The 10,666-nt window shown below is 29.8% G+C and overlaps 1 protein-coding gene across 1 annotated transcript; it reads left to right on the forward strand.

Moving 5' to 3' along the window:
• The first annotated feature begins 1,087 nt into the window (after window positions 1-1,087).
• LOC112711250 (protein NRT1/ PTR FAMILY 5.2) lies at window positions 1,088-9,425 on the forward strand. Its single transcript, XM_025763853.3, has 4 exons — window positions 1,088-1,410; window positions 3,231-3,448; window positions 7,121-7,686; window positions 8,283-9,425. The coding sequence occupies exons 1-4, from the start codon at window positions 1,287-1,289 to the stop codon at window positions 9,166-9,168; spliced, it is 1,794 nt and encodes a 597-aa protein (XP_025619638.1). The 5' UTR covers window positions 1,088-1,286; the 3' UTR covers window positions 9,169-9,425.
• The last annotated feature ends 1,241 nt before the right edge of the window (window positions 9,426-10,666 follow it).

A 10,666-nucleotide genomic window follows, 5' to 3' on the forward strand; every position in this document is an offset into this window, starting at 1 on the left:
TATTATAGAAATTTAAAACTCTTACAAATTATAAATAAATCTTTTCTCACAAAATTAATTTTTGTTACTATTTAATGAATTTTTAATAAAGAATTCGTATTATCATAAAATAATGTTAGAGGTTGAATTATATATATATATATAAAGGGATCGCATGTCCTTTAAAAGAAAATAAACAAGAGCCAGACCAAGTATTTACTCAAATAAAATGTTACTTTGGCTCTCCCAAAAATAATCTTAATCACACAAGATGGCCATTTTTTCTATAATTTTTTCATAAATGATAAAAAAATTTATGCATTTGATATAATTTTTGTAGAAATATCATATTTGTACAATTTATTTAGAAGTTATATATATAATTGAGAAAAAATCAACTTCTATCCTTTTCATGTTTTTTAAAAAATTTTGCCATTAGCCTAAAAGAATTAACATAAAATTTTTAAATTTAGAATATGTAAATATATCATTTTTTTAAATAAATTTTAAAAAATCATGTCAAAATTTGGTATCTATCATTTCATAGAATATATTATCTATATTCATTATATTTCGCCTGATAGAAATAATCTTTGAAGGATTAAGATTTCATTTTGTTTTTGTAGGATTTATTTTGTAAAAAAATAAAATCTTTTTAAGAAACAAAATGATAGTCTATTCCAATATTAATTACATTAATTAAAATTTCTTTTACAAAAATCATTCCATTTATTCACATATTCAACTATTATTGAAATATTTTATATTTTTTATTTAAGAACATATATTACACATTGTGGTAAAATAGATCAGAGTACCTAAACTCTTCCGAACACAAACTTGTCTACAAAAGGTTATAAGCGTGACTTTAGATGACACAACTTACAACTGGCAATTATTGTGTATTGTAGGAAATAATTAAAAATTTCAAACTAAATAACATGATAGTAATTAGTAAATGCTTAAGTCATGACCTATCTAGGAAATTATTATTCCGTTGTATTTATACCGACTTAAAAAAAAAAAAAAGACATTCAGTCAAAGATACCCTTTGGCTTAACCAAAATCAAAGGAATATCTAATATCCATCTAATCTCACATATACAATAAATAGAAAAAGCAAAAATAGAAAAAGGGGGAAAAGAGACGCAAAATTAAATGAGAAAAGGGTAATAAAAAGATGGGGCCATAAGAAGTGTATCCTCAAAGTGAGGTCTATAAATGGTACCTAGTTTCATCAAATTTGAGAGCAGAGTAACACAGAGTAGTTCTCTCATTCTCATATCTCCACTCTCAATCAAACAATTATGACTATGGAAGAAGGAAGTGTTGGGAGTGAGGAGTACACACAAGATGGAACAGTGAATATTAAAGGAAAACCTGCTCTTAGATCCAAAAGTGGTGGTTGGAAAGCTTGCTCCTTTGTTGTTGGTAACTCCCCTTTAATTTCCCCTCTCATTATAAAAACTTGCAACTTTTATAGATTAATAAAAAGTTTAATTGCTCATTTTATCAACTAGGACGTAGTTTCTTTTTCATGTCTCTTAAAATGTGGGACAGAGTAGTGATTGTTCTTTTCTCTTCTGCATCTTCCATTTCTTTCTTGTTGCTACTAATAACGTGCATTTTTCTTTGTTTTGAAAATTATACCAATTACCAACCATTAATTATTATGAGAAGTAATGGGTCTGTATTTTTCAAAAACCGTTCATAATCTGCACCTTTCTCTGCAACTCCAATATGTATGTTGATGCAGACCTACTTATAGGGTCTCATGACTTTTTAATCATGCCAAACTTATTCGAATCATAAAAGTAATGAACATTGAACATTTTTTTGGCTTATTTTAAAGTATTATTATTGGTTACATGATTGCATATCTAATAATATAGTAAAGTAAATTAATAATAGAAGCCATGTGAGTGTTTTTTTTCTCTCCCCTGCGGTTGATACTTGATAATATCCATTGACTTCAGTCAGAGGTTACTGTATAATTAATAAATGTAAAACTAGGTTATACGACTTATCGCAGCTTTTTATACAGTTCAACCCTACGATACACTTAGGCATAGATTACCATTCCCTTTCTCTTGTACTGCTGCCTAGCTTTTGCATTTACGCCTTCAATTGGCTTTGCACAATTAAACGAAGAAATTTATTAACAAAATATCTTTAAAATAGTTAATGCTAAGTTCTTTTTCTGTTAGAGAAAAGTATAAAATTTAAAATTATTTTTACTGCATTTAAAATACTTATCGTATATGTTAGCTAATATTAAATTTGATATCATTATGCATATTTAATTAATAAAAATCTATATATATCTATATATTATGTGAGTGTGCTTTTAATCTTAAAAAAAAAAATTTATATATATATTGCTCATAAATTTTAACGGATGATCTTAATTATATATATTATATATTTTTTATAATTAAAATTAATAATTAAAAATTACTGAAATACTAGTATATATACCGAAACACTTAAAAACTTTCTAATTTTACATACTGTCTTAGACTCTTAGTTTGCTGGTTTCTAAGTTTCTCTAAATTGGATGTATGGATATATGGGATGGTTGCTCTCCGTTGAACATCTAATGAATTTTGAAATGTGAACATTATATTAATTATATATAGTACCAATTTATTTGCTTAAAAGAATAGTTTGTCTAACACTTAAACTAAAGATATGATCCGGATAAGATCCTCAGAGGTGAAAGTTCAACTATATATGGATTATTTTTCTGACTCCGGCGTACATGGATAAAGGCACTGTATGAAATTCTCAGAATGGGACACTGATCCATTTTATAATAATAAAAAGGGTTCTTGAAATAATATTTTATTTTAAATACAGTATCATTTTTTTCCTTTTTTTCTTGATTTATATTATCCATATTAAAACTGACGCCGGTTAATTTTAAATACTCACCAATATACTTTTAATTTAATTGTTATAAAACCTATAATGCATGTTCTTAAAATCATATGATATTATACCAACACTTTAGTTAATTCAAGTTATAATTTGGCACTTATTTCTTTCAATAACAAATAAAAAAAACCGGCTCTAAATAGAGTTTTACTCCTGTAATAATAAACCGATTCCACTCAAATTAAATAGATGAAATTTACCGAGTTCGTTGTGAATCTTAGTGGTACATAATGCCTAATTATCTAATCATTATATATATATTTAGAAACCTTACTTAGCACTGAAATATTGTGCATGGGTTAAAATGGATGCAGTATATGAGGTGTTTGAAAGAATGGCTTATTATGGGATATCATCAAACTTGATCCTGTATTTGACAACAAAGCTTCACCAAGGCACAGTTAAATCTTCAAACAATGTAACAAATTGGGTTGGGACAAGTTGGATCACACCCATTTTAGGTGCCTATATTGCCGATGCTCATCTTGGCCGCTATTGGACTTTTGTTATTGCCTCTACCATTTATCTCTCGGTAAGTGTCCAAATAATAATAATAAAAAAAAGTGAATCTTATTGTTTTAACTTCCTTTGATGAAGTTTCTTTATATTTGTTGTTGTATGTTAGAATATTCTACTCCCTATCACTACTACACATATGATTATCTTAGCTTTTTGATTTGTTGACTCCTCATAGTCAAACAAGTTGAATGAATCCATAATGTCCCCAAGAAATTAATTGATTTGTTTACTACTTGATTGTGTGCATATTTTGACAGTATGTAGTGCTAATTACCCATTTACCCTTAATTATAATGCTCAAAAAGTCGTTGTGCTTTATCCATAATAATGCATTTAAGTTTACAATAATATAGTATGGCTTTCTAGAAACAATTTTTCTCTCAAATATACATACAATGCAAAGACATTTTTTTCCCTAATTACCAAATGAAATCTCTATTGTTGAAATTAAATTACTTGTGATATATCATTAATATTACAAAGAGTTAATTTATAGTTCCTAAGATATTTTATGCATAATTTCAAATATTTACAATAAATTAAAAGTTAACTACTTTTTTTTATTAAGTTGACAAACTAACCGTCCAAAATTATCTTTTTTTTTCTTTAAAAAAAAGAAAAACTAATAAGATCTTAGAAATATATCACTAATTAGATACTAACTAGATTAGTTAATTAAAAAAGATTTAGTATGATCTTAGAAATCTGTCAACAAACAATCAAGGACCCAACCAAACTAAATAGGGTAACATGTTTAGATTTGTGAAAAGAAGACTTTGACCAAAATATTGGCGGAAGGGAGTTATTAAGGGGGGGCTGTAGCTGTCAAGGGACCAATAATACACTAATTCATCCATTTTTTATTAGTTAGCTAAAAAAGATAAACAAAAGAATCTTCAAGCTCAACCATGCATTCACACAACCCCAACCTTGACTTATTGCCATTAGATGACCAATGAAAACTGTTATCATATGGTGTATATCTTCATGAATATGTACAATAATAATATAGTATAATTAATGGCAAGGTGATTTTTAAAATTAGTTTTCATTTTACATTATTTTATTTTTCATAAAACATTTACTAAACATAATTTGAGAATAATATAAAATGAAAAATGATGTTATTAATTAAAGAGCGACAAAATCACTCTCCTTCTTAATGTTGTGAAGCTTATTAAAATTTTTTTTAATAAAATAGATGTCACTAAAACAATGCAGTTTGGGTACATATATATTTAGGAAAAAAAATGTCTATATCCAATTTTAAGTATTTTTTTAAATCCAATAAATGAAAAATACAATAATATTAGATTAGACTTTTACGTAGATAATATTTATTTCTAATAATTTTGAGTTTAATTTTGATGCATTGATGGCGTAAAACGTTTTATATAGTTATACAATTATATCTGTTATTTTAAATAATCATTCACGTGATTAATATAAAAAAAAGTTATTTTTTACTAGTATATCATTATATGATTGAATATACCTATAGAATTAGTTTAGAATGATAGTATATTAAAATTAGATTCTAATTTTTTTTCCAGAAAACTTGCCAGAAGTATAGCAAAATTTTAACAGGACTTGTTGATTGGGACATAAATAAATAGTGCAAAAGCGTAGCAATTTGACCCGTGACAGTGGTGATAACTAAAAGAAATGCATGTAGTAGGAAAATGTCACGGTCAATAATTGGTTTGGTACAAAATTAACATAATATGTGGCATTCTTTTCATGCCCATGATTTGCTTTGCTAGCTAGTGGACCTCTCTTTTCATGATCGTGTTGTGGTTTTTCTTAGTGTCACGCTTTTGTAACAACATATATGCAGTCATTTTCGATGATATATAGAGGTGAATTCTACTCTGATTATGTTACCATAGCTAAGATGATTATATAAGTATTGATAATATTAAAGTCACATGTTTTTTTATATTCTGGTAATGCTTATTTTTAAGTAACATTTTTTAAAAACCACTACTCTAATTTTAGCAATAATTTTCGAAACACTATAGCCACTATAATATAGTTATACTAAAATAAATAATATATATGCTATTTGTACACTAAAATAAATCAATAATATATTTATGTATAAATATATGTCTAATTTAATTTATTTTAATGTGTAATTAATTTATATTTTAACATATATTTTATAGTGGTAGTCAATTTTAAGATACACTTAATATAGTCGAATATATATATATATATATATATCACTGGTGGATTTACGGGGCCGGCCATGGTCCCCCATTTTTTTAAAAAAATTAATATTATTAGTTTATTATTATTATATAATTAATATATATATATATTATAAATTAAATATATTTTAGTATATTAACACACTAAAAAAATTTACATGTTAAAAATTTAATATGTATAAATTATAATGTGTATTATAATATATTAGTAGCAATTAACAAATAAGTTAAAAAACGTATAAATATATAAATAATTAAAAAGTTATTAAAAATATAAATTTATATTAATGTAAAAAGTAACGACTATAAAAAATTTTTTATTTTGATTCTTTCTATGGCAATAGTAATAATTAAATAGATTTTTTAAATAATAAAAATTATTAAAATAAGATTTTAAAATAAGATAAAATATAAATTTTTAACAGATTATATGATTGTATATATTGAAAAAAGAACACTTTAAAATTTATTTCAAATGATAAATTGATATTTTAGTTATATGAAATATCACATAACAAATTTAAAAATATCAAAATTTTAAAGTATGTAGTTGAATGTTAATTTCTATATAATATAATTATTAATTTTGACCTATATACTATAAATTATATTTTGTTGATTTTTTATTATATTATTTTAATTTATTTTGTATTTAATTTGGCCCTCTCTTATAAAATTTCTGGATCTGCCACTGATATATATATATAATTATATTTTGTTGATTTTTTATTATATTATTTTAATTTATTTTGTATTTAATTTAGCCCTCTCTTATAAAATTTTTGGATCTGCCACTGATATATATATATATATATATATATCGTTCAAGTTCTAGCACGAGTGATGATGGTGGGTTTGTGGGGCTGTAGCCTGTAGTAATCACTTGAAGCACACTATAGAGATAAATAACAAGAAGTATATGAAAGAGAAAAGGTTAGGAAAAATAAACTGCTTTATGAACCCACATTATTAGGTAGAAAATTAAAGTGCTAAGTAACTTATCTACCACGGTAAGCCAATCCCTTCATGCATTATTATTTCAATTACATAATATATATTATATTGTAATGGAAGTTCCAGTAGTAGTATATCTCACTGTCACTCTGTCTGTTAGTGCTTTATTTATTTGAGAAGATTGTGCAATGTCATGGTAGGCTATGTTTTACTAAACTAGTAGTTATATTAATAACAACTTGCAATTAATTTAAATTAATATATAAAATTCATGAGATGGTAGCTCCTGTGCTTTACGAGGTTGCAAGTTGCAACATCCTTCCTCAAGTTTTAGTGTCCGGATTGGCTTTTCCACCATAAATTTTGCAGATTGTTGAATCGCTCTGAATTAATTAACAATAGTGCTATTATTAATTAATTAACAAAATTAGCAAAATATACTATAAAATTGAAGAAGTATGGCTAGTGAGATCATTAACCATATTTGTTAATCAATGTATGTTTTGCATTGGTGGCAGGGCATGTGTCTGCTAACACTAGCAGTTTCCCTTCCAAGCCTAAAACCGCCACAATGCTTTGACAAAGACATAACAAAATGTGGCAAAGCGTCCACACTCCAACTAGCAGTGTTCTATGGTGCACTCTACACTCTAGCAGTTGGAACAGGTGGAACAAAGCCCAACATCTCCACCATTGGTGCTGACCAATTTGATGACTTTCATCCAAAGGAGAAGCTCCACAAGCTATCCTTCTTCAACTGGTGGATGTTCAGCATCTTCTTTGGGACACTCTTTGCAAACACTGTGTTGGTCTATATTCAAGACAATGTAGGTTGGAGCCTTGGTTATGCACTTCCAACACTTGGCCTTTTAGTTTCAATCATGATATTCTTGTCAGGGACACCCTTTTATAGGCACAAGGTGCCTGCAGGGAGTACCTTCACTAGAATGGCTAGGGTCATAGTTGCTTCTTTCAGTAAATGGAATGTGCCTATTCCTAAAGATACTAAAGAATTCTATGAACTTGATGTGGAGGAGTATGCAAAGAAAGGGACTTATCGGATTGATTCCACCCCAAATTTGAGGTACAATATTTTTTACTTTACTTTCTGCGTTACTATTTTGTCTTGTATATTTGTATATTAAATTATCTTTTACAAAAAACGAAACTAGATAATTATATAAGTGACTATTTTCACGACTTGAATGTGTGATTTTGAACTTACATAGAGACAACTCAACTGTTACTCCAAGACTCCCCTTTAAGAAATGAAACTAAATGTATTTGAATTTTTTATTAATCCAACACTTAAACTGCATTTAAATTGTTAAGACACGGCGAAAATATAAAAATAAACGGACAAAAAAAATTATTTTTTTTTGTCTCTACTTTTTAAATTAACATAGAATACAAAATATATTTATTAATGCATTGTTTAATTCTTGTCTCAAGTTACAAAAACATCTTTGTGCCATTCTGTTACGTACTTGTGTCTTATCACATATGCCGAATGCTGCGTCTAAAACAGAAAAATATATACAAATGTAGCCAAAATATTGTTTTAGACAAAACTGGAACTTTTTTATATGTTTGAGTAAAAGTTAATATAAGAGTAACATATGTTTTTCTATACATGCAACTCTGATGTGGTTACAAAATAAATAATGTATGTAAATGAAGGTTCCTTGACAAGGCTTGTGTGAAAACAAGTTCAACCAACAATCCATGGAAGCTATGCACTGTGACACAAGTAGAAGAAACAAAGCAAATGCTAAAGATGGTTCCAATTTTGATGGCAACATTTGTTCCAAGCACAATGATGGCTCAGGTAAACACATTGTTTGTGAAGCAAGGAACCACCCTTGACAGACACGTCGGAAGCTTCAAGATTCCCCCGGCGAGCTTAGGCGCATTCGTGACGATCTCTTTGCTCACCTGCATCGTCCTCTACGACCGTGTCTTTGTGCGGATTATAAGAAGGTTCACCAAGAACCCAAGAGGGATCAGGCTCCTTCAAAGAATGGGAATTGGCATTGTTTTACACATCTTGGTCATGACCGTTGCATCAATCACTGAGAATTATAGGCTTAAGGTTGCAAGAAATCATGGTGTTATAGAAAGTGGTGCACAGGTTCCTTTAAGCATATTCATTTTGCTTCCACAGTTCATACTCATGGGAACCGCCGACGCCTTCTTGGAGGTTGCGAAAATCGAGTTCTTCTACGATCAGGCACCGGAGAACATGAAGAGCCTTGGGACTGCATATTCCTCTGTTACATTAGGAGTTGGGAATTTCATAAGCTCTTTCCTTTTATCAACCGTGGCACGGGTTACTCAGGAACATGGTCATAGAGGGTGGATATTGAACAACTTGAATGAGTCACATCTTGATTACTACTATGCATTTTTTGCATTGCTGAATTTCCTCAACCTTATTTTCTTCCTATTTGTTTCAAGGTTCTATGTGTACAGAGCAGAGGTTTCTGATTCCATACAAGTGCTTGCAAAAGAGTTGGAGGAGAAGAAAGTGACCGTGTCTAATAACTATGTGAATCCCAAAGACTAATAGAGTAGATAAAATTGGTATACAACTTTGGGAATTGAAAATATGGTTGTGTGTGATGATTTCTCTCCTTATTCTGTAGAGTGTTTGAGAAATATGAAATATCTCAGGCTGATATAAAAGAAGAACAAGGACAAGATTCAGAGAAAAAGGGATGTGTAATGTGTTTGATGTAAAACCCCACCACACAGAGTCTTATGCTTAAGTCATAAGTCAAAGATGGCAAGGTATTATGACTTCTAAAATAAAAGTTTAGTACATATAGTAGTATGAATGATTGATTATAACTAGGAGCCTTTGTAGAAAAAAGGGGTAAACAAAAACCGCAACTCGAAAGCGTAACACTCCGATCGATAACGTAACGAACAAGGATAACCAACGCGTGATTATATATATACAAAGGAGTGTCAAAAACAGGAATATCAAGACTCAAGATCTGGTTGCGAAGATAACCGGTCCGAGCATAACAATATATACATATGATAAAAATAAGGAAAACCCCAAGGAAACCCAAAGGGACACCAATACATAAAACCTATTCTCCAAAATTCTCCCGTAGGAGGAGTCATCACAGTTGTATTATTTAATGGAGGTAAAAGTGTCTAAGCAAAACATATAAACCGAAACATAGCCCCGAGGACAAAGGATCTTCGCAAATCTAGAAGTCTCCAGCATGCCTCAGCGAGAAACCTCACGTCCTGCATCTGAAAACCACAAAATCCGCATGGGTGAGAACCAGAGGTCCCCAGCATGGTAACAGCTTCCACATATATAATACATAATAATGGAGGAAAGCCAAAGGCAATCCCAGAACTTCCTCCAGATAATATCAAAGCTTATAAACAAGCTAAACCATAAAGGGCATCTGACTAAGGATTCTTCAGTCTAACTAACACTTCCCTTTCCAATTCCTTCAGACCTCCCAACCACCAACAGGAGTATAATGTAGCAAACACAGTTATATCAAGCAAGAAATATACAATTAGGAACAAGTAAGGCATTTAGACAATTAGCAAGTAATATGCAGTCAAATAGGAAATCTCAAACAATTCATATAGTATGCATATGATGAATGCCTGTCCCTAGTGGCTGATGATATCATCTTGTCGGTTATAGAGCCAACCCGACAAGTCCTGGTCGCTAACCATTGGACTGTCCCTCTGTCATGCATCCCCAACTCGAGTTATACTCGTCATAAACTTGATCATAATCATGATCTATATCCATCACCCTCACTGGTGAATATTTACGGGGGCGAGCTCATCCGGGTCTTTCACAGTGCCCGGCCACACTTACGACATAGGGTCAACAGAGTATCAAGTCTCAACCTGGAGCACGTGGTGGCTAGCCACTGCTACTACCCTGGGAAACTCGTATCTCAGATAGTGGAAGTGCAAATCACAATTATCAATAATTCAGCATAGACATGCATGAATTCTCATCCATGGATCAACATCCATATCAGCCATCCGGCTCACGGTTAAATCCATAACCAGCCAAT

The sequence above is a fragment of the Arachis hypogaea genome, chromosome 9, assembly GCF_003086295.3.
Source record: "Arachis hypogaea cultivar Tifrunner chromosome 9, arahy.Tifrunner.gnm2.J5K5, whole genome shotgun sequence".
Taxonomy (NCBI): domain Eukaryota; kingdom Viridiplantae; phylum Streptophyta; class Magnoliopsida; order Fabales; family Fabaceae; genus Arachis; species Arachis hypogaea.

Coding starts and splice junctions, on each gene's coding strand:
- LOC112711250 (XM_025763853.3), top strand. CDS start 1,287: ATGACTATGGAAGAAGGAAGTGTTGGGAGTGAGGAGTACACACAAGAT. Junction 1,411..3,230: donor AGCTTGCTCCTTTGTTGTTG/GTAACTCCCCTT, acceptor AAATGGATGCAG/TATATGAGGTGTTTGAAAGA. Junction 7,687..8,282: donor GATTCCACCCCAAATTTGAG/GTACAATATTTT, acceptor ATGTAAATGAAG/GTTCCTTGACAAGGCTTGTG.